Raw genomic sequence first — 24,594 nt, 5'->3', positions numbered from 1 at the left:
ACCTGTGGAGAAGATTGAGCCAATTGGTTATGATCAGAAGACACTGTATTATCCAGAAAAGAAGGGTCCATATTTAGGATTGGCTTACTTTCTGCAGAGTGATCCTCACATGACAATTTATCTTCACAATCAAACATACCAACATCATGATTATGCACTTTACTTTCATTGCCTCCCTGAAGTGGAGAATCAACATAAAAAAATTCATGCTCATTAAATAGAGATATAAAATTTCTTTGGTGGTGGATGGTAAGCACGATAACCTTTTTGAGTTGATTCATACCCAACAAAAACACATTTGATCGCTCGTTCTTCAAGCTTTGTACGTTGATGTGGGTGTAAGTGAACATATATAACACATCCAAAAATATGAGGTGGTAAATTAACTATGGGAGGAAGGATACAATGATCAGACAACACATCAAAAGGCCTTCGAAAGTTAAGCACACTAGAAGGGGTTCGATTAATTAAATAAACGGTAGAGCTCACAGCCTCACCCCATAAATGAGATGGGACATTACCATCTATCAAAAGTGATCTTGTCACCTCTAATATATGTCTATTTTTCCTCTCAGCCACTCCATTTTGTTGTGGTGAATAAGGACATGTAGTTTGATGCAAGATGCCTTTAGAGTTCATGAACTCTATTAATTCAGTCTTAAAATATTCCCCTCCATTGTCTGATCGAATGACCTTAATAGATGTGTTAAATTGTGTAACAATCAGATAATAGAAGGAACGAACCACATCACACACATCACTTTTATGTTTAAGCAAATACACCCAGGTTACTCGAGTACAATCATCAACAAAACTAATAAACCATTTTTTTCCATGATGTGTAGATTGTGGGGCAGGGCCCCAAATATCTGTGTGGATTAATGAAAAAGGAAAATGAGTCTTTTTATTACTTAAAGGAAACACAGTATGATGACTTTTTGCCATTACACAAGTTTCACAAAGAAAATCAGAAATATTGCATTTATGAAATAATGATGGAAATAATTTTTTTAGATAAACAAAAGAGGGATGTCATTATCGTCTATGCCATAACCAGATCTCCTTTTTATTTTTATCGTGTGTGTGTTCATTTGCAAGACAAGCCAACGCTCCTTTATCGGTTTGTTGTGAGACATTTTCAAGATAATAGAGTCCCTCCCTCTCTCTCCCAGTGCCAATCTTCTCCTTGGAATGAATGTTCTGAAAAAGACAATGGGTTGGGTAAAATGAGGCAATACAAGAATGTGATTTGGTTAATTTGCTAACAGAGAGAAGATTACAGTTCAATGTAGGGACAAATAAAACATCAGAAATTGATAAGAAAGGTGAGAGAGATATAGTACCTACACCTTCAATAGGAGACGAGACCCCATTGGCATTAATAATAACAGTTTTAGAACAATTAGGAGAAAAATTAGTAAATTTATGAGGATCACAGGTCATATGATCAATAGCACCTGAATCAATTATCCAATCACTATCTCTCGTAATAGCAGAAAGATTAATAGCAGAGTTAGATATACCTGACTTAGTCACAAATCCGACAGCAGTAGAAATATGGCTCTTGGAAGTAGCTTCTACCTTGGTATTGGGAGTAGTTTTACCTTTTGGATGTCAATCTGGATAACCATGGAGTTTAAAACATGTCTCAATGACATGATTATCCCCATTGCAGTGGGTACACTTGCGGATTCCTTTCTTAGGAAACTTTTTAACAACAAAGGAAGTCCCCATAGTAGACTCACTATCGAGCATAGCCGCTTGACGGTTTGCCTCGGCACAAATAGTTGCATAAACGGATTGAACATTTGGAAGGGGAGTGGTAGCAAGGATACGACCACGAACAACATCCAAATGTGTATCCAGGCCAACCAAAAAAACATAAACTCGTTGAGAATTAATCATGTTGTTATATTTTTCAACATCTTTAGGACATTCCATGGTACAATTCGTGATAGTATCATACTCTAGCCATAATCTTTGCAATTTTCCAAAATATGTAATAACAGATCCTCCATTTTGCTGAGTAGAGATTACCTCACGATATAATTGATATGATCGGGATGCATCCTGGTTGATTGAGTATGTTTGTTGCACAGTGTCCCAAATGTCCTTTGTCGTAGCTAAGCGAATAAAGAGGGATTTGATTTCTTTCGTCATGGAGTCCAGAAGCCAAGACTTGACTAGGCAGTTTTCATCTTCCCATGCTTCATATTCATCGGATTTCTTGTTTTCTGGTGCAACCTTTGTTCTAGATATGTAACCCCAACGTTTTCTGCCTCTAATCTTGTTCTGTGCGTTCAACGACCACTCAACATAGTTGGTGCCATCAAGCCGTTCAGGGGTGAGCGATTCATGCATATGGGTAGCAGCGGAAGTCCCAAAATCATGTTTCTCCGATTGATTTTTATCGAAAAAAGCCATCAGAAATATTCAAACAAAACACTGATTCCTATATTGTAGAGGATATCAGTGTTTGGCTCTTGATACCATAATAAAAGGTTTAAAGAATAATTCTGATGTATTATTTCAAAGAGTAGAGTACCATATATATACATTTAAGGATCCTATAATCCTTCATCTATTAAAGGAATGACAGGTGCACAAATCTGCACAAATTATAATAATATCTAAATTATAACTAACACAATATTAGATTGCCTAATATCCTTTAATAGAATATTTGGCATATCTTAACAAGATACAAATTAAATTTATCTTGAATTTAAGGACTAGAAGCTAGTAAAAGTTATATAAATGGCTTATATCATCTACTTAAAAGGAAGATCACATGATTTTATATAATAAAATAAGAAAAAGAAAAGAAAAAGTTGTTAGGTCTAAATCTATTTGACCCTTTGGTCCTTTGGTTTCAACATGACCAATTATATTCCTCAAAGGACAATTCATACAAAAGAAAAATTGCTCAAGTCCATTTACGTATTTTATTTATTGTAAGGTAATTTATTGTTCAAATATATTTTTATGCATGCTTCTACACTTGCTTGATTCCTAATTTTAACTAAATGAAAACATTTTATTTTTGTGCCTAACTATATATATATATATATATATATATATATATATATATATATATATATATATATATATATATATATATATATAATGTGATGGAAACAATTTGGCATTGTTGCACTTATCTCAACAATAATTTGAAATCACAATTTTGACTTTAGTAGCTTACTAAACTACATATAAATAACTAATAATATTTTTTCAATGATAAGTTAAATAATATATGTTTTTGTATATAATTGATTATGTTATAATTAGGTTTTTTAGTATTTCTTTTTGTTTTCAATTGTATATATACTATTGTTATTTTTTCAGAGTTGGTAAAAAAAAAAAGTGCTCAATATTATTTTATAAGTATTTTATTTTTTTCTCTTCAAAACACTAATATTATGTTAGATTAAACACATTTTCATCTATTTGCACGTATTTTCTTTGTTTTATTTTTTATCAATAATAGTTGTCAATATATAAAACCCTTCTTCCAATCAACCACCAAATCACAATATCAATCTTGTAAATCCTCTCTATCTCCATAAAATTCAACTCTTGTTCTTGTTTTTGTCTTTCTCATGGAAACAAATTAATGTCACTAGGAGCATGAAATGATCATTGCTCTTGAAACCAAGAATGAAGAAAAATCCATTACTAATGTCTTCCCATGTCCTCAGATCTTCGATTTGTTACATGGTGCATGGTGTTGATGCAATCGTATGGTGATTTCAAGGCTTACGATATTGATGACTCCAACTATCAAACATTTAGTGATGTGGATGGAAATTGCAACAGAAATATGAAAAAATCTTAAAGATAGGTTTTTGCATGCCAATAAATTTCGCATTGTGGATCTTCAAGATCATATTCAAAGCTATAAACAAGTTGACTCTTCTGTTTAAGAATATTATACTCTCTTGAATATCTTACGGAAAGAAATTGAAATGTATCGTTGTGTTCTTTCTTGCACCTGTTCTCATGCTTGCTCTTGTAGTCTTCTTACTAAGCTTCAAAAAGAACACGAAGATGATTGTGTCATTCGATTTCTTTGTGAGTTAACTATAGTCACTCTCAAGTTTGCTCTCAGATCATGAAGAGTTTTTCTATGATAATACAACATGAATGGGAGTTTCTTAATGTGCCTTTCATTCCTTCATCCCAAGATTTGGTTGCTTTAACTACTTCAACCAAAGGATTTTTCATTTCCACCAAGAATCCTCCTCATCCTAAACCTACTAGTCGCAACAATAAATAGTGTGAGAATTGCAAAAAATGAATCACACCATCGACACTTGTTACTGTGTATTGGATTTTAAACAGTGGGGCAATAGATCACATTTGTCCTTTTAAATCTTTTTTCATATCCTTCCAATCTATCACACTTATTCGAATAAAATTACCTAATCAAACAACTATTTTTGCTAACCATTCTTGATACTTTTAAATATTTTTTCATATTCTTCTAATCCTTAAAAATAATCCTTAGGCACTAGATTTTGTGATTTATTTAATTTCCATTCCTAAATTAATTCCCACCCTTGACTACATGATTTATTTTGTGATATTCATTGTGACATCATGCATATATTGCCAGATGATTAGTATATCTAAACAAAATAATGACTTGTTTTACTCAAAGATTCAACGACTTGAATCGTGCAAAAGTACTTCTCATCTACATTGTTTTTCATCTCATTTTTCCTTTCTAATGACAATTGACAATTCTTAGTTAGGGCCTTTTAGGCTAGGTCATACATCTCATAAAATGTAAAAATAGTTTTCTTCTAAATACAATTTATTTTATATTCTTTACTTCCATGTGATGCTTGTCATTATGCAAAACAAAAGAAATTACCTTTTCCAAAGTTCCAGTTTTTTTGAACACATCCATGTGGATATTTGGTGCCTTGTCGCTCATACATCTATTGATGGTTTCTAACTTTTTTTACAAACGTTGATGACTTTACATCATTTAATTGGATTCCTTTTTTAAAAACAAAATTTTTTGTCAGAACTATTGATGGTAACCTCCTTAGCTAGGTTGGGCTAAAGCTAGGAAATGCGAATGAAGGTGTGTTTCCTTGGATGAATGGTGTAGAAATGTGGTGGTAAATGGTTCAAGGATGATGAGCTAAGGTATGGATGCGGTAGAAGCTCTAAGAGATATGGTGGTGATGGTATAGTATTTGGTGGCTCCAAGAGATGATAGACCAACTCAAGGAGGAAGGTGACTAGATTTGCCTCATGGGTTGCTCTAGTCTTGATCTAAGATGAGTAGTATGGCTAAAAATGGGCAGCATAACGTTACTCAATATCAAAGATAAAATATAAGGGTGGAGACAACTCTATTTGTAGGTCAATGATGTCTCCTTTTAATTCTAAAAGCATGATCTCCCACCTTTGCTTTCATTGGCCAAAAATGAGGCCTTCTAAGGAATGGAAAAGTGTCCACAAATCCTCTCCAATGATGGGAGGACATGTGGCCACTCACAAAACACAAATACTCTCCATTCCTAGGCCACTTCTAAAAGACAAATCCTCTTAAATGGAAGCATGACACATGACACACACTTTCCACTTGGTTTAGATGTCTAACTTAAGGAAAATCCTATGCTACTTAGGCCTTAATACAAGCCTTAAATAAACCTACACTACATGGCTGAATACAATGGCCTAGATATCCTGCATTACTCTTCAATCCATGCTCTATGATAGCTCGAAAGGTGGCCCACAAGGTAGAGTTGATATCATCTTCATGGATGGCTTCCACTCTCTTGAAAGTTTTTGACCATGGTTAGGGGATTTTCCATCATTCCATCCCTCTTTAAAAGGATTTTCCCTCAAATCTTCAACATGGAAGAAGGCAAACTTTCTTATCTTCTTTAGAGTTTTGTGCGCTTCTCCACAAAGGTTAAATACCCATTTTATAACACAAGTTTGAACAAATGTTATAATAGTGATTAAATAAAGAATATAGCTCCCAACAATGATATACCTTAAATCAAATGAATGATCAAGGTCTTGGAGAGTAGGAGCATCTTTGAAGCTTTTATTTGTCTTGTGTTGGATGTATATGTTTGAAAGACTATCCATTCCAACACTAGAGTTAAATTTAGGGATATGTCATCATACACTCCCGTTTGAAAATGAAAAGGATTTGTCCTCAAATCTTCATTTCTTTTATGAAAAAACCCTTTTTTTATTATTGGTTAATTTGGGTATCTTCCCACCAGGATCAAAGATCCATATGCAAGTGTCATCAAACACAAAACCAATAACCTTATTAGCCACAAACAACATATATCTAGATGAAAGATTTAAACAAGACCTTATGCTAATTTCAAAAGAATTTACTTGAAAACTTTGAAGGTCTACTCCACAAAATTGTTTGTGTTTACTTTGAGTTAATTGTATCCTAGAAGGTAACATCAACTCAAAGTTTGATTTGGAAAAATTTGAGGAGTTAAAAATAGTGGGAGGTGAAAAAGAAGTTGAAAATTTTTCAAAAGTAAAATTTGGAGTTATGAAAGATGGTTGGATTTATTGAGAAAAGTTCAAGGATTGGAAAACTACCTTCATCATCTTAGTCTCAATCTTAATTGTGGGAGTGATAAGGGGCTTTAGTAACTCTTCCTCTTCTCTTATCTCAATCTCTTTTCTTTCTCATTCCTTTCTTTTATCTCTTTCTCTTTATACTCTCTTCTTCTTTCCTTTTCCTTTTTCTCTCTTCTTACTTGCTCCTCTTTCTCTCTTTTCTCATGCTCCTCATTCTCTCTTTGTTCTTTCTTCCTTCTTTTGTCTTCCTCTCTTATTCTCTTAATCTTCCTTAAATCTTTTTGGATTTTTTATTGTTTTTCATTAAAAATTCTAAGTTCTTCGTCTAAGGTAGCAAGATATTGTTTTCTTTCAACTCTTTCTTTCATTTCTATTTCTCATATTTGTTCATCTCTTCTTCTTTGAATCTCCCTTTTTCTCTTGTCACTCAAGAGCTTTTTCACTTTTTCTCCAAACTCATCTTCTCTTTCCAAGATTTTCCTCTTTTAATGAGTTCTCTCATCTCACATGTTTAGTCTTGGTTTATTACAAGAGAAGAAGGAACACATTTTCTTCTCATGCATGCTCTCAAGTCACACTAATCTTTAATTGGAGATTTTCTACCTTTCTTAAATTACTTCAGACTCTTATGATCATTGAACACCTGAAATTATGCACCATAAAGATAGTGCCTCCAAATCTTCAAGGCAAACACAACTATTGCAAACTCCAAGTCATGAGTGGGATAGTTCTTCTCATGAAACTTAAGTTGCCTTGAAGCATAAGCAACCACCTTCCTTTCCTGTATCAACACACAACCCAAACCTTGATAAGAAACATCACAGAAAACCTCAAAAGGTCTACCTGTGTCAGGGATCACCAACATTGGAGCACTAGTCTACCTTTGCTTTAGCTCGTGAAAACTAGACTCACACCTGTCCGTCCAAGCAAAAGGTTGATCCTTCCTTGTCAGCTGTGTCAACGGCGCCACTATCTTAGAGAATCCCCCTATGAACCAGTGATAGTAGCCCCTCAAACCCACAAAGCTCCTGATCTCGGTGGCAAACTTGGGTCTCTCCCACTAAAGTACCACCTACACCTTTGCTGGATCTACCGAGATACCATCAGCTGATATCACATGACCCAAAACTCGCACCTGGACAGCTTGACATACAAATTCTTCTCTCTCAATACCCCAAGCATTGTTCTAAGATGATCAACATGCTCCTCCCTAGTCTTGGAATAGATAAGAATATCGTCTATAAAGACTACAACAAACTTATCTAAGAACGGTCTGAAGATTATGTTCATGTAGTCCATGAATATGGCTGGAGCGTTAATCACACCAAAAGGCATGACCACATACTCATAATGACCATATATAGACCTAAAAGCAGTCTTCTGCACATCACATGCTTTTACTAGAATCTGATGATAACCCGATCTCAGGTTTATCTTGGAAAACATCGTAGCTCCGTGCAACCGATCCATCAAGTCATCTATTTTGGGCAATGGATACTTGTTTTTAATGGTTAGTTTATTCAACTGCTTGGAGCTACCATCCTTCTTCTTTACAAGCAACGCTGGTGCACCCCACTACGAGACACTAGGCCGTATGAACTATTTCTTAAGCAACTCTTCAATCTGCTTCTTTAACTCCACCAACTTAGCTAGAGCCATTCTATAAGGAACTATTGATACTGGCCTTGCACTTGGCACCAGATCAATAGAGAACTCGACCTCCCGCTGAGGAGGCAACCTCGGTACTTTCTCAGGAAACTCGTCCAAGAAATCACTCACAATTGAGTGATTTAAACCCCGCTCACTCTGGACAACCTCCAAATGAGATAAGCCAAGAAAACAACAAGATCCATCCATCAATTCTTGCCGCACCTGTCCCGAAGACAGCAACACTAACTCCTCTACTTCAGGAAACAACAACTTCTTCTCACCACAATCTATGAGAATGCGATTGACAGATATCAAATCCATTCCTAAGATCACCTCCAACCCTTGAAGAGGTAAGCAGATGAGATTAACTCTGAACTGACGCCCTTCCACTACTGTTGCATCTAGCACACACCGTGGATGTCCTGACCAAACCAGATGCTGGAATAGACCCCACAAGATAAAATTATAGCTCTCTCACAAACAACCCTAGCTCCTCAACACAAGCCTCAGACACAAATGATTATGTTGCCCCCGAATCAAACAACACACTACAAGGTCAACTACACAACAAGCAACAACCAATGATGAGGTTACTTGAACTGGCCGCCTCTGTTCCCGACAAAGCATAAGCTTGAGATCTCCCTACATGGTGTGACTGTGAACTCGTCCTCCTGACTATAGGACAATCTCTAGCATAATGACCCTCTCTCCTGCAGATGTTGCACCTCTTGTATCTAATCATTTGTGAAAGAGCTGACTGAGGATGCGACCCTCCACATATATAACATCTCACACTCCCAGAATAACTAGACTGGCCCAGATGTATGAATGACTGAGAGGAGGAACCCCTAGACCCATGAGAATGAGGCATAAAGTATGGTGTTCTCCTAGATTTGAAGCTTCTCCTGGACACCAATGACCCTCCAACCCTGAACGGCTGACTATGTTGACTTTTCACATCTTTCTTAGTCTTTTCCATCACTCTAGCTCTTTCCACTAACGCCAGAAACTCCTTAATACACAAACCAGCAACCAACAACTTGATATCACCTCTCAATCCATTCTCAAACTTCCGACACTGCCACTCTTCATCCATAGACAAAGTATGAAAACGAATCAGTTAAAACGATCTGCATACTCTGAAACAGACATACTTCCCTGAACCAACTAGAGAAACTCAACCTCCTTAGCATACCTCACACTATTTGGAAAGTATTTAGTGTAAAACTTCTTTTTGAATAACTCCCAGGAAATCTGAGTGCCACTACTCCCCAACAATGATCACATGCTACTCCAGCAATGGCTAGCCTCACCAGTTAGCAAATACTCGGTGTAAGCCAACCTATTCTCCTCAGGGCACCGCTTTGCATTATAAATTCGCTCCATGTCACGAAACCACTGATCGGACTCATCTGGGCTGACTTTGCCATTAAACTTAGGGTGATGTTGCAAGAAACTCTCAAGACTCCACTCCTGAGGTTGAGTGGAAGAAGAAGAAGAAGGCCCAACTGAAACTCTGCTACTACTCATCAACTCAACATATTGCCTTTGGGATGTCTCAACTGACACCCTAGAACCTTCCAACTGCTACAAGGCCACAATATTTTGTTGTACTAAAGCAGCGTTTTGTTGCTGCATTGCATCCAACACAACTCCCATCATCCTCATCATATTCGGTGCATCAGGATTTGTGGGTGGGCGAGGAGGAGGTCTAAGTGCCATCTTCTACTTACACAGAGAGAAAAGTCATCAGTCCAACTCAAAGAAACAAGGTTACTAACTAGACCTAACTATGAGTACACAACACCATCATAGTACACTCATAACCTATAGGATTCTTATCAAAAGAACTGCTCTAATACAAAAAATGTAACATCCCAAAATATAGCATTTAACTATATAATAGGAAACCTCATCTCCCTCTACTCACACCCACAGGATGATCATAGCCAAAAAAATAACACAACCACATACAAACACAAGTACAAGCAAAAGGGACAATTAGATATAAAAAGATTCATACAATATTATAACACATTAAACACCTTAAGTCATTCACATACAACAACCAACTTCAAACATCCTAAACATGTTAAGACTTAGACTTGACTGTTCGGACTTAGAATGATTGCTGAGCTATGGCGGATTGTGCACTTGTGGTGGCCTCTAATGCTTTGCAAAGCCATTGCCAATGGGTTCCACGCCTTGGATAATACTAGAAGCACCCAAGACTAAGACCTCCTACTACTCTTTACAATCAATCTTCTCTACTTGAGAATGAAAGACCATTAGAGTTTCAAGATAACCCCCAAGAATGAGCTCCCTACATTTATACTTAGAACCATATACATTGCGCATTACACTCCAATCCAATCATATTATAGGGAATATAATAACCGAGGAAACTTTTAAACCATTCAAAGAATCAAATATATCCAATATTTATAATAGAATTATACTAAAATAAAATACAACCAAACCCTGGACTAGTCGCTCAACGACTAAGCTCGTTGGGTGACCAAAGAGTCTTCTCGCTCAGCGACCCTACTCGTTGTGCGAACACATAGACATTGGTCCAGACCCCCTGACCTCTTGCTCAGCAACCCTACTCGTTGTGCGAATACACAGACAGTGGTCCAGACCCCCTAACCTCTCGCTCAACGACTCAGGCTGCTGTGCGAATACACAAACAGTGGTCCAGACCCCCTAACCTCTCGCTCAACGACCCTGCTTGCTGTGCGAATACACAAACAGTGGTCCAGACCCTCTCACATCTCGCTCAACGACTCAGCTCGTTGCACAAATACACAGACAGTGGTTCAAACCCCTTCACCTCTCGCTGAGCGACTTAGATCACTCAGCGAGTCTGCATAATTCTGCAACACCAAAACTATAGAATTTCCACCATTAACCACCCTTGATCAATTTCTAACACCCCTAGATTTTATTATAAACTTGAATTGACTTATCCAAATATACCTAAACCATCCTAAACTCCTTTTAAACAATTGGCTACAAGATTTCAACCCAAAATTTACAAAAGAATCACTTTAGAGACTCAAATTGAATTCCACCAAGTATGACACAATTTCAAACAACATAAGGACTCTAACAAGTCCCAAATGACTTACCAAGACTCCCCAAACTGACCATTTGAGCACATAACTCATAATTCAAATTCTCACTAGTCCAAACCCCCAAAAACTAGTTCTAAACCAAACTAAAATCTACCTATCAATCACTAAACACTCTTACACCAGATTTCCTTCATTTCAATGTTTAAACAAGTCCTAAAAAAACTCATAACCAACCCCAACAACATCAAACTAGTTCACCATCCCTTTCTCACCATTTTACTACCTAAGACCTCATCTTTTGCTTCAAAACACTATTAAATTCTACGTATTCAACTCTTTAATCTCTAAACTTCATAATACACATACCAAACAGAAAAATTTAGCATATAAACATTCAATTCCACTTCAAATCAACATACAATACAGTTCACAACAACATTTTATCACAACAATCTCAAAACACTTAATTACCTTTGTTACAATTAACACCTTACAAAATTTTCACTCAAACAGTTTATCATTTCCTATAATCTTCAAACTTACATTACAAACATTAATTAAAGAACAATCTAGCTTCCCTTACCTCTAAACCAACTGTCCCAACTTCCCAAAATGCTCCACTAATTGCTTGCAACACAAGGGATTTCTAAATGAACCTACGAAACACTAATTTTGAAACGGACAGAGTCCTTAGAATTCTAAATCCACCAAGAACCAATAAAGAAGATAAATTGATACATGCAAAATAGTTTCTCTTTGCATGATCAAGAATAAAGAAATACCAAGAAAAAGGAATGAAAACTTACTTGCTTTAAACCATAAATTGATCGGCCAGATAGGTAGTCCTTGTTGTAAGGATTGCCTAGATACCTCCTAATCGTCAAATAGATGACTTAAGAGTAAGAAATTTTAGAGAGATGGTAGAGAGGTTACGAGAATAGTGTTTTAGAAAGATAGACGATATTTTAGATAATGAGACGAGTTTAGAAAATTCTATTTATATTATGAAATTATTTTATAATAAAATACTCAGTCTCATTATTTTAATATACCTACCAACTCTAATACTTTATTTTCTAGGTTCTTACAACACATTTCCAAAAAGAAACATTAAAAAAATATTGAAATTAAGAAGAAAAAAATAACAAGAAAACACAACATCATAAAATTGATTTGAGCAAATCACAAATTATTGGTTTATATTTGAACTAAATTAATATTAAATTCAAATTAAATCAAACTAAACCTTGTATAATTTTTAAGTGAGATTTATATGATTTTTCATATTCATGAAGAGTCTCTTTATGAATTTGAATTTTCTATTTTAGTATTGCTTTTCTACTCAATAGAAAATTTAGGCCGGTCTCAAAATCAACAAAATTATTGTCTCTGATTAAAACAAATAATAATGTTCATAGAAGATTGAACTTGATCTGATAGACACCCTGAAGATGTGTGTGTCTTTCTATTTGATTAACTTTTTACATAATTTATCGATTACAAATCCCACGGATTATACCTATCTCTATAGTTAACAATAAGTAAATTATTACATTGTTTCTCTAATATAGAATAATAAAATTATTAATTATTTATCAATAATTAGTAGTTAAAGTTTGCTTTATATTAACACTTTATATTGAATTAATTCTAAATTCATATTAATCATACTAAAAAATCGTAAATTAAATTTTAAAAAATAATTAATTATAAACTTAAATATTTCAAATACTTATATTCATTTTATATTAAATGATTTTAAAATTATTTCAATAGTTTTAATTTTTACAAATAAAAATTATATAAATATGCGTATATGTATTAGTAATATAAAAACATTAATTAATTAACTAAATAATTTTAATTGTTAAAAATTAATAATATGTGTTAAACATGTATTCAGTGCAAAAAAAATAGACAAAATAAAAAAAAAATGCATAGAAATTGGTTAAGAAGAGCCCATTTTCAGCAGAGAAATCAAACCAAAATTTGGGATATATCTTTGATAATTTTATATGTTGAACCACCTTATCTATTATGCTCTCAACATCATGGTAGCATAAAAGAGAAACACGTATAAGAGAAGAAAAAAGCATTATGTACAGAAACAAAGTCAAGAATACCTCAGATTAAGAGAAAGTTTGTCTCATAGTGGAAGTGTGTCACCAACAACAGTTACCATTAGAAACAAAATACATAAACAAAAGCTTTCATGAAAGGATAAGAACATTGTGAACAGAAAAAACATATCAAGAAAATATACTACTGACACTACTGTTCAACTTTTGTTTACAGATAGCACAGAATCAAGTGTGTAATAGATATAATGTAATGCAATGATGACCAGCAGAAGTGTTCATAATTTTATCTTGCTTTTCTGCCGCTGACTTCAAGTATGATGAATGTGACAGGAGTTTTAATGTGAGATAACTCTTTTTAACCTCTCATATTCTATACAAAATTAGGTACTACGTAGGATCTACCACTGTTTTTGGCTTCGGCAAGGGTGATATTAATGAAACTTCTTTTTCTTTTTTTCGCAGTCTAATATCTCCACTTGATGTGACAATTCACTCTTCCTTCCTCATAAGTTCACACAAAAACAAAAACCATTGGCACAAAACATACATGACATGTAAAAAGATAAAGATGTTTGATAACATTTCTTTTATAATATTTTAATATTATTATTATTTATATGTTATTATTTAATTGGTTTACAATTAATAATAATAATAATCATAATCGTTAATCACGTAAATAATATTAAAATATTATTAAAAAGATTTTGTCAAATGATTGTCCTGTATGAAATGAAAAAACGCATAATTCAGAAAAGTTAATGTTATTTTAACAAAATCCTCTTAACATGCCTAGAGAATAAGTTTAAATAATTTTTAAAAAAATTTAAAAGTAAATTCATCAGTTTAAGAAAGACAGGAATCAAAAGGATTATCATGTATAGTTTGGTCAGCCTTGGATCTCAGGCACGTGCACTGTTTCATGGAAGTCAAAATGCCATGCTCAAAATACTCATTAATTTACCACACCACCCACATCTCACTATTCAGTTCTTCTTTGTCTTTGGTGTCTCATGAAATTTAGGAATCTCATAGTTGAATTGCCTCCTCAGATTCTCCACTTTCTTTATCAGTTCATGGTCTACCATATCACCAAAACGAGTATGATCTTGGATTCTGTATCTCTGTCACCACCTGCATGCAAATAATCACTAACCAGAAGGGGCAATTAATGACTTTTAATATATAAGGAGGAGAATAAAATATATGATTAATATAAGATCAGATATAAAAAGAAATCTTCATATTCATGCTTAAATCTTTATGCTAAAAGAGTATATACATTGAAGATATAATCATATTCGAATCTGATAGGAACATTAAGGGTTAATACAGATACAAATTCATAGTTAATTACAGTAACTTTGATTAATTGGTTTAAACTAGTAGTGATAAAGAGTACAAAAACTTGAATGAATGTATTGATTTGGTGAAGTAGAAAAAAGAAGGTAGCAATAAAAACCTTCATAAATGCTTCAGAGGCCGTTTCTGTGTTAACTCAGCAAAGTCAAAAGCACCCTAATGAGTTGCCATTACTATTTCAATTTAAAAACAACAACATATTCCCTCTTATAAACTCTTCCTTGTTCAAACTCACCACTCCTAAAATAAAGAAACTGTTCTCCTTACAAACTCTTCCTCATTCAAACTCAACACTTCTAAAATAATAAGCATAACTCTCTCTCTCCCACACTTTTACTCAAACTCACAGTCAACTCATCCATAGAAAGGGAAAAAACAAATGAAACGGTGAAAGAAAAACCACCATGAACTAACCACAAGAAAACAACATTTTCATTTTAAAACTTTAAGGAAGTGCCACAAAGTCAACACCCCTTCCTCTTTTCTCTTGCACAAGCCCCGTTTTCCTCTGTTTTTTCTCTCCTCTGTTCTTCCGGCAATGCAAGATCTTCCATTTTCAGCATTGCCACACCCTTATCCAAAGCTTAAAACTTGAACCCCCCATTCTCTTCCACTCTCCAATGGGTAACCTAATCGGCAACCTCTGTCTCTGTTCCTCCGGTGGCCGCTCCGGAAGGTTCGAGAACAGAGCTTCCTTCCTTTCCAAGCAAAACCAGAACTCCCTCGGAAACTCTATTTGCTATGTGAGACCCGACACGTGTCGGTTCTCCAGCGAGGCGTTTTCTGACGATGATGACACCCTCATCACTTTCCGGTCCGTTTCCGGCGCCACAGTGAGTGCAAACACGTCGGCGACGCCTTCAACTTCGCTCGATGATTCACTTCAACACAGCACCGTTTTGGATTCCTCTGCCTCGTTTGAGAGCTCTGGCTCCTTCACTTCCACCTTGGTCCCTTTTCAGCATCAACACGTTCATCGTGGATTCTCTCTGGGAGGGTGTGCGGAAAGAGGGTTATATTGGGGTCCTCGTGATCATGTGATGAACGATGAAGGATCCATCGAGAAAGATTCTTCCGGGGTAGCAATGAACAAGGGAAAGGGAAGTAGAAGACATTGGAAAAAGGTTCTTAGTAAGATTTCCATTGGGGGAATGTCTATTTTCAAGAAAAATGATAATACTAATGCCAGAGTAAGTTGCAGTACTGGTTTGAGTGCCGAGACGAGTTTGGATGGTGTTGAGGTTGATGATAAGTATTTGGATAGTGATGTGTTGATGGGGTGTGAGAATCTTCATTGGGCTCAAGGGAGAGCTGGTGAGGATCGTTTGCATATTGTGATTTGTGAGGATCATGGTTGGGTTTTTGTGGGGATTTATGACGGGTTTAATGGCCCTGATGCCACTGATTTTCTTCTCAACAATTTGTTTTATGCTGTGAATGATGAGCTCAAGGAGATGTTGTATGGTCCCAACAAGTTTGAGCTCAAGGATTCAGACTCTTTGGAGCTGAGGGAGAAGGTGTTGTTTAGGGGAAATGGAGTGGTTTATGGTTGTTGTTCTTCAGGTGATAATAGAGAAAACTATCCAATAGAAAATGGAGAGTTAAATTTGGAATGTGTGTCAGAAGGAGTAGAGGGAATGAATGAGATAAACAGTGAAAGAGTGGATTTGAGTCACTCGGATGTGTTACAGGCTCTTTCAAAGTCACTGAGGAAGACTGAGGATGTATTCATGAGGACTGCTGAAGAGATGATTGGTCAAAACCCTGTGATGGCTATGATGGGTTCTTGTGTTTTGGTGATGTTGATGAAGGGTCAAGATCTTTATCTGATGAATGTGGGAGATAGCCGTGCTGTGTTGGCCACTCACAGTGGGGAATCTCTTCAGCTCACCGAGGAGCATAGCACTCACGTGAAAGAGGTAGCTTGTGCTTGTGCTTGTGCAATGCAACTTGTTTTCTGAGCAATGAATGAATGAAGGTTGGTGTTTTAAGTTCATATGACATAGTTTGTGAGACCTTTGTGAATCTCAGGAGGTTTACAGAATCAGGAGGGAGCATCCTGATGACCCTTTAGCAGTAACCAGAGGCCGAGTGAAGGGTCGCTTGAGTGTCACAAGGGCTTTTGGGGCAGGGTTCCTTAAGCAGGTAGTATAGTCTTTCCTGAATTACTTGTATTATTGCATAAAAAGCACAGTTGATGTGAATAATATTCATGAGAATTTGGTATATAACTAAGCTATGCAATCTATTCACTGACTTTATCTAGTGGAATGATGCTTTCTTGTTTTGCTTGTTTCAACTACCATAATTATCTTTGGCTCCCTAGTTGGATCATGAAGTATCTCTACTAGTTTCAGTCATAAATCTAATAATCAGTCTGAGATTTGTCACCCTTAAAATTATGTCTTTCTTCAAAAACATGTTTAGGATGTTCTTCGTGTTGTTAGTACATAATAAAATGCAATGCTGGGTTCATACTCCTATTCTTTACTGTTACATTGAATTAGGTCATTGGTTATACTCTTCAAAAGTAAAAATAAGACAACTGAACTTTGCCAAGACTCAATCATAATTCACAGCACATCTTGCATGTCAACATTTGTACTGCAATGGACCACTACACACACACACACACACACCAATGCATGACTTTGTTGGTCCATTTTGCAGCCTAAGCAAAACAATGCAGTATTAGAGGCTTTCAGAGTGAGCTACATAGGGGAATCTCCATACATCACATGTTTCCCTTCACTCCAGCACCACAAGCTCAATCCAAATGACAAGTTCCTCATACTGTCTTCAGATGGACTTTACCAATACTTCACCAATGAAGAAGCAGCTGCCAAAGTAGAGTCATTCATCACCATGTTTCCTGATAGGGATCCTGCACAACTTCTCATTGAAGAAGCTCTGGGTCGAGCAGCAAAAAGGGCTGGTATAAAGCACTTTTTTTCGCTCAATATTTTTCAACATGAAAAGAATTCACAAGTTAAAACAATCTTAGTGAGCCTGACTTTCATTTTTGCAGGTTTGGAGTTCCATGAGCTGCTTGATATTCCACAGGGGGAACGCCGTCATTACCATGATGACATTTCTATTGTCATAATCTCCTTAGAGGGAAAAATATGGCGTTCATTGGTGTAAATTTGCATATCAGATTATGAGTATAGCAACTAAGCACACACACAGTCTTTGACACTAACTATAACTTTGGGAAATTCCTTCTGGTTCTTCTTTTGTTACCCTTTTTGACATATTTTTTAATACCAATGATCCGAAACTAAGGGCACTCTACAGTTAAAATTCCTTCTAGAAAGACCAGTTTTTGTTGATGACAATCAATCTGTTGTTTTATTCAGAGGTAGATCTACTTTCCAAGGGGAATATTTTAGAATTTAAAAACATTGTCATAACCTGATCACAAAAGTCAACGCCCATTGTATTTTTCCAATGACACTAAAATGGCAGGTAGTTGACAAAATATCCTTATTTATGTGCTAAATATCAATGATTTAGAATTCAGATTCAAACAATAGGAAGCTGTTAGAAGGGTCCAGAAAATGGTTTGATCTGAAAGTTCTAACGAATTAAAAAGGCATAGTCAACCTATTAAGGAGATTGAAGTAGTAGATTTGGATATAGTAGGTTGATAGTCCAAGAAATTACCCTTTTAAATTCAAACTCTGCATATGGCTGAAATTAGCTGTTACTTATATAAAATCTTGGTCAAATTGGTTTTGAAAGCTAAGTTATAGTTTACTGGAAGGAAGAGTACATTTTTTTCTTCTTATTTGTTTAATCTGCAATCGGTTTCAGCAACAGCACGTACAATCATGCGGGGCAATAATGAAAATTCAAGAAGCAATCTAACATAACTTCAACTACAACACGTATATGATAAGCACAAAGGTTGTAAAGATAATGATGTGGATTTTTTAATCAATCTGGGTCAATTACATTTTGAAATTACGGATCCGGATTATTCTTTTAGACAATTACGTGGACGACTTTGGTGCATCATTTATGTAGGGAGGTAAAATCATGCAACACGGGATGACTTCTATGTTAATGTTAAAGTTGTACAAATGAAAAACAACTTTAATTAAATTAACTATATTTAAACATACACTTAATCAAAAGTAGTGTAAAGATTGAACGACTTCTTTCAAAAGTTAAAAACACTAAAATCGTGCAGGTGTGATGACTCCAGGGTAATTATTGTTAAACTAAAATCGTATGACTTATCCATTAAAATAAAAATTGTGTTATAAACATGACTTTTACTTTTTTTTAGTCTTTTTGTTTTTGGCAAAGTCGTATGAAATACAAACGACTTCATCCTTTTTAATTTTTTTTATTTTAAATTAAAACTTTGTTTTTTATTTCATACTAACATTTTTTGTATTTTAGATTTTTAATTAATAAATTACAATTCAAATAATAAAATATATCATATACTTTTAAAATATTATTAGAATTTTTTAATTCTTATTTATTAATCAAAATATTAAAAAATATTTTAAAATAAAAAATATTATCATACTTTTTAAAATAATATTGAATATTAAAAATATGGTTAAATATGTTTTTAGTCCCTTAAGTATCAGACGATTTTGTTTTTAGTCCCTACTCAGAACTTTGATGGTTTTTAGTCCTTAATGTTTTGAAACTCTGACTAATAGTACTTAAAATTTGACGGTGTTAAGTTTTAGTGGATGTGGCAAATGGCGATGCCACGTGATCACTGATCTGCTCTATTCATTCTCTGCCACGTTGGATGTTTAAGTGTTTAACTGAGATTAAGTTAGTTAGTTAATTACGTTGTTCATTGAAATCAGATATAGGGTTCACAATTTGTCAAATTAAATTTTTGAATTGGGGGAAAAGTAGTTTTACTCGAAGCATTATAGTGGAAACCTTTCACAGGAAGCATTGTATCTTGGTGGTCCTTGCAGTGGTGGTTGCGGTGGTCGTTCCGGTGGTCGTGAAAGACAAGCGTAAAGGTAAGCTAAGCTATTGTTTTTCTGTTTCGGTTATGGTTGCGTAAAGCGTTGATGTCTGAATGTAGGTCTAGAAATGGTTTTCGACATTTGTTTGCATCACATGGGGAAGTTTGTTAGTAATAAGGGGCTACAGTATGTTGGAGGAGAGATACACGTGATCAAAGGACTTGATCCGGATCGTTGGTCGTATTTTGAAGCAGTTGGAATAGTTAAAGAATTTAAGTATGATGCAAACTTCAAACTTTGGTGGAAGGGGTCCAAACAAAGGCTGATGAATAATGTGAGATTATTGAGTGATGACAGTGAAGCACTGTACTTGGCTAGTTATGCAGAGGAGAATAAGGAAGAGGTAGAAATCTATGTTCAACATGTTCCTAATGAGGCAGTGGAAGTTTACTTTCTTAGTTGTGGTGAAGTGGCTGAGGAAGTGGAAGAGGGTGATGTTGAAAAAGGAAACATAGACACGGAGGAAGTGGTTTCCAAAGTGGATGAGATTGTACAAGAGGGTGGAATGGGTCTAGAAGAGGGTGAGGAAGACTGTGATGGTGGTCATGAACAACAAGAGGTTGAAATGGGTGAGGAACAAGAAGAGTTTGGTGGTGGTCATGAACAGCAAGAGCTTGAAATGGGTGAGGAAGAAGAGTGTGATGGTGGTGAGGAACAACAAGAGGTTGAAATGGGTGAGGAAGAAGAAGAGTTTGGTGGTGGTCATGAACAGCAAGAGGTTCAAATCAGTGGGGAGGAAGAAGAAGAGTGTGATGGTGGGGACGAACAACAAGAGGTTGTAATGGGTGAGGAAGAAGAAGAGTGTGATGGTGATGATGAACATGAAGAGGTTCAAATGGATGAGGAAGAAGAAGAGGTTGTTGGTGGTGATGAATATGATTATCTTCGGAAAGAAGAGGAAGGGGGGAATGTTGTTGAGGGGAAAGTAGAAGCTTCAGCTGAAGAATGTATGGATGACAGTGAAGAGGACAGAATGGCTAATGAAGATGATGGGTTTGATGTTCAGAATGAAAGGGTGGACCAATTTCGGAGAAACATTAATCCAGTTTTGGATAGGTGGAATAGAATGAAAAAGAAGAAGAAATGTGTGAGTAGAAGAGGCAATGTTGGGGAAGGTTCATTTATACTGAATGAAGAAGTTGGATATCATGACATGAATGAACAATACAATAGTGATGAATTGGATTCAAATGTAGATAGTGATGAGGATGTGAGGTTTTCAAAGGGGAAGTTTAAAAAGTATAGAAAAGATGATATGAACAAGAACTTCATATTTGAATTGGGGATGGAGTTTTGTTCTTTAAAGGAATTTAAAAATGCACTATTGGAGCATAGTGTATTAAATGGAAAAGAGGTTAAGTTTGTGAAGAATGACCTCAACAGAGTAAGGGCAGTTTGTAAAAACAAATGTGGTTTTCTGATTATGGCTAGCAAGGTAGGAGGCAAGCAAACATTTAGGGTGAAAACCTTGGTTGGACGACACAGTTGTGGAAGGGTCTTTGGAAACAAAAGTGCAAATATGAACTGGATTGCACAAGTATTAGTAGATAGGTTTGTAAATGTGGCTAACATGACAGTCAACCAAATAATTGATGACATTAAGAAGTCATTCAGTGTTGGAGTAACTGCTTGGAAAGCTGGAAAGGCCAAGCAAATTGCCTTGGGTTCTTTGGTTGGTGATGGAGAGCGACAATACGGTCGTCTAAACGATTATGTGGGTGAATTGCTAAGAGTGAAGGCTGGAACATTTAAAATTAAAGTCAATCAACCCCAACCAAGTTTGCCTCCAAGATTTGGCTCATTCTATATGTGTTTAGAGGGCTGTAAGCAAGGCTTCTTAGGAAGTTGCAGGCCCTTCATAGGGGTAGATGGTTGTCATCTGAAGACAACATACGGGGGTCAGTTGTTGGTGGCAGTGGGCAGAGACCCGAATGACCAATATTTCCCACTAGCTTTTGCTGTGGTTGAAAATGAATGCAAAGAGAGTTGGAGATGGTTTTTGGCACTACTACTGCATGATATTGGAGGCATTGATTGTCAACGTTGGGTTTTCATCTCTGATCAACAAAAGGTATCTGAATTTTAATATTTCCCTATTTTAATTTCGTAGCAATTGGAATATTTACTATTGACGAGGACCTATTCTGATTTCCAGGGACTAATGACAAACTTTTGTGATTTACAGGGACTAATGACAGTTTTTGATGAGATCTTAGAAGGAGTGGAACATAGATTGTGCTTAAGGCACTTGTATAACAATTACAAGAAGAAGTTTGGTGGAGGAGTGCTTATTAGAGATCTTATAATGGGGGCTGCGAAGGCCACATTTAAACAGGATTGGGAAAAGAAAATGAGTGAGTTGTCCAATGTTAACATTGATGCTTACAATTGGTTGCTAGCTATTCCAACTAATCGTTGGTGTAAACATGCATTTAGTAGTTATCCTAGATGCGATGTCTTGTTAAATAATTTGTCTGAGTCATTTAATAGTACAATTTTACTAGTTAGAGACAAACCTATCATAACTATGATGGAATGGATTAGAACTTACATTATGAGGAGGTTTGCAACACTTAGAGAAAAAGCAAATACATATACAGGAGCTGTGATGCCTAAACCACGAAATAGGCTTGATGGGGAAGTTGAGAAGAGTGGAAATTGGATTCCAACTTGGGCAGGGGCTGCAAAATTTGAAGTCACTCACGGGTTTACTATGGATAAATTTGTAGTTGACTTAAGTAATCATCCATGTAGTTGTTACTTTTGGGATTTGGTAGGAATCCCTTACAGGCATGCTGTGGCTGCCATCAATTACAAACTAGAAAACCCTGAAGACTATGTACATCCTTATTACAAGAGAGAGGCTTATGAGACTTGTTATGGCCCTGAAATTGTTCTAATCAATGGACAACAATTGTGGTCAACTTCTGAATCTGGTTCCCTACTGCCTCCAATTTATAAAACACCCCCTAGGAGGCCTAAAAAACTAAGAAGAAGGGAGGCTGATGAATATGTGACTCATACAAAATTGTCAAAGAAGAATCTTATTATGAAGTGTAGCAGCTGCAATGAATTTGGTCATAATGTAAGAACATGTAAAAGGGGAAAGAAAAAGGTACAAAATCAATGTTTTACAACTTCACTTATTTACACATTCAAACTTATTTACACTATGACAATTGCAATGTTGCTTACTTCCATTTACAGAACACAAGGGCCACTTCAACTGTAGGAGGATCTGGCAGCACAAGGGCCACTTCCAGTGCAGGAGATTCTTAACCAGAACCAGCTCCATCAACGTTACAAGGAGGACCAACATCAACAAGGGGAAGAACAAGTGGCAGTGGAGCAGGAGCTGCATCAAGTGACCAAGGAGGAGGAACATCAAAACGGGGAAGAAGAAGTGGCAGTGGAGCAGGACCTGCATCAAGGCACCAAGGTGGAAGAAGAACATCCTCACGACTAGCTGCACAACATCTAGGGTCCCAAGCTAGTACCAATTGAAGATTTATTGTAGCCAACCCTTTATTTTAATGAGAATTTTGTAATAGTCTGGGACCACTTCATATTTTGTAATAGGGAACAATAGTAGTAGTGCGTACAGTGGTTGTAGTGGTTGTTGTGGTTGCTTTTAATAGTTTTTGTAGTGGAAAGGGACCACTAAACTTATCTTATTTAATAGTCTGGGACCACTTCATATTATATCCTGCTTCGTGTTGTATTCCATCTTTGCATAATGCCAAGTTAACTTTATTTATTCCAAGTCCACATTTACAGATACTCTGCTTCTACTTTCTTATGCTGTGAACTCTTTTCTTTATTAACATAAATCAATATACCAGTAACAGTGGAATGTTAAAGGGAAAACAAACAACAACCACAATTTCCAGACAAACCTCATTCTATTAAACCATAATTCTTAATTACAATTTATCTTTAACAAAAACATAATACAAAAGAAAATTGTTAACACCCATGACAAGACAAACAACAACAACATCATTTTCCCAACTTTCTTATCTTCTTCTAATTTCCTTTTCAACTTGTCGTTCTTCTTCCTTAGATCCAATACAAGTTTTTAATTTTCCAAACACATTTGAAGTTCTTCACGTTTTCTTTCAAAGCTTCCTTCAATTTCAGAAACTCCTTCATCATGCCATTCAAAGTAATTACAACTTGATTACTCTGCAATCAAAACAACACAAGATTAATTCAAAATTCAGCAAATGAAATGAAAGATTTAATCACTTACTGCCCAATTTCTACATCTATAAAACAATCTTCCTTTGTTCTTCACAGTAGTTGCCTTCAGAACCAACAATGTTTCACCACAACCACACAATTTAGAAGGTAACCGTGAAGATGATCCACAACTTTGCGACTTAGAGGAACCAATTGACCTTCGCGCCCAACCATTTCCTCCACTCTCACCTTTCATTTCACTACAAGAAAGGAATCCCTTCATCAGCTTTCCTGCCCACAAAAACCCTATATCCCAAATCCTCATATTGACACGAAGAACAGAAGAAGACCAAAACCAAAACATATGAACTTACCTCCTCAAGAACACCAACTCCAACCTTCAGATGTACCCAAGTTCTTTGCCCCCAGTTGCAACCACGAAGAAGAACCCAACTTCTTCAAATCTCATTTATAAAAGATCACAAAGTGCTCTTCACTTAATCTCAATTCAACACTTAAACATCCAATGTGGCAGAGAGTAAATAGAGCAAATCAGTGATCACGTGGCATCGCCGTTTGCCACATCCATTAAAACTTAACACCGTCCATTTTTAAGGACTATTAGTCAGAGTTTCAAAACAATAAGGACTA

General features: G+C 35.8%; 1 protein-coding gene across 1 annotated transcript; it reads left to right on the top strand.

Annotated features, from left to right (window-relative positions):
• Nucleotides 1–15,074: 15,074 nt before the first annotated feature.
• LOC124819957 (putative protein phosphatase 2C 4) lies at nucleotides 15,075–18,118 on the top strand. Its single transcript, XM_047291571.2, has 4 exons — nucleotides 15,075–16,671; nucleotides 16,784–16,897; nucleotides 17,423–17,687; nucleotides 17,781–18,118. The coding sequence occupies exons 1-4, from the start codon at nucleotides 15,373–15,375 to the stop codon at nucleotides 17,894–17,896; spliced, it is 1,794 nt and encodes a 597-aa protein (XP_047147527.2). The 5' UTR covers nucleotides 15,075–15,372; the 3' UTR covers nucleotides 17,897–18,118.
• The last annotated feature ends 6,476 nt before the right edge of the window (nucleotides 18,119–24,594 follow it).

The sequence above is a fragment of the Vigna umbellata genome, chromosome 5, assembly GCF_029865625.1.
Source record: "Vigna umbellata cultivar VRB3 chromosome 5, Vumbellata_1.0, whole genome shotgun sequence".
Lineage (NCBI taxonomy): Eukaryota > Viridiplantae > Streptophyta > Magnoliopsida > Fabales > Fabaceae > Vigna > Vigna umbellata.
This window is presented reverse-complemented; position numbering and strand designations above follow the sequence as displayed.

What these genes read in the sequence shown, in the direction of transcription:
- LOC124819957 (XM_047291571.2), top strand. Translation starts at nt 15,373, where the DNA reads ATGGGTAACCTAATCGGCAACCTCTGTCTCTGTTCCTCCGGTGGCCGC. An exon ending in ATAGCACTCACGTGAAAGAG is followed by an intron (nt 16,672 to 16,783) that starts GTAGCTTGTGCT and finishes TGTGAATCTCAG; the next exon opens with GAGGTTTACAGAATCAGGAG. An exon ending in TCGAGCAGCAAAAAGGGCTG is followed by an intron (nt 17,688 to 17,780) that starts GTATAAAGCACT and finishes TCATTTTTGCAG; the next exon opens with GTTTGGAGTTCCATGAGCTG.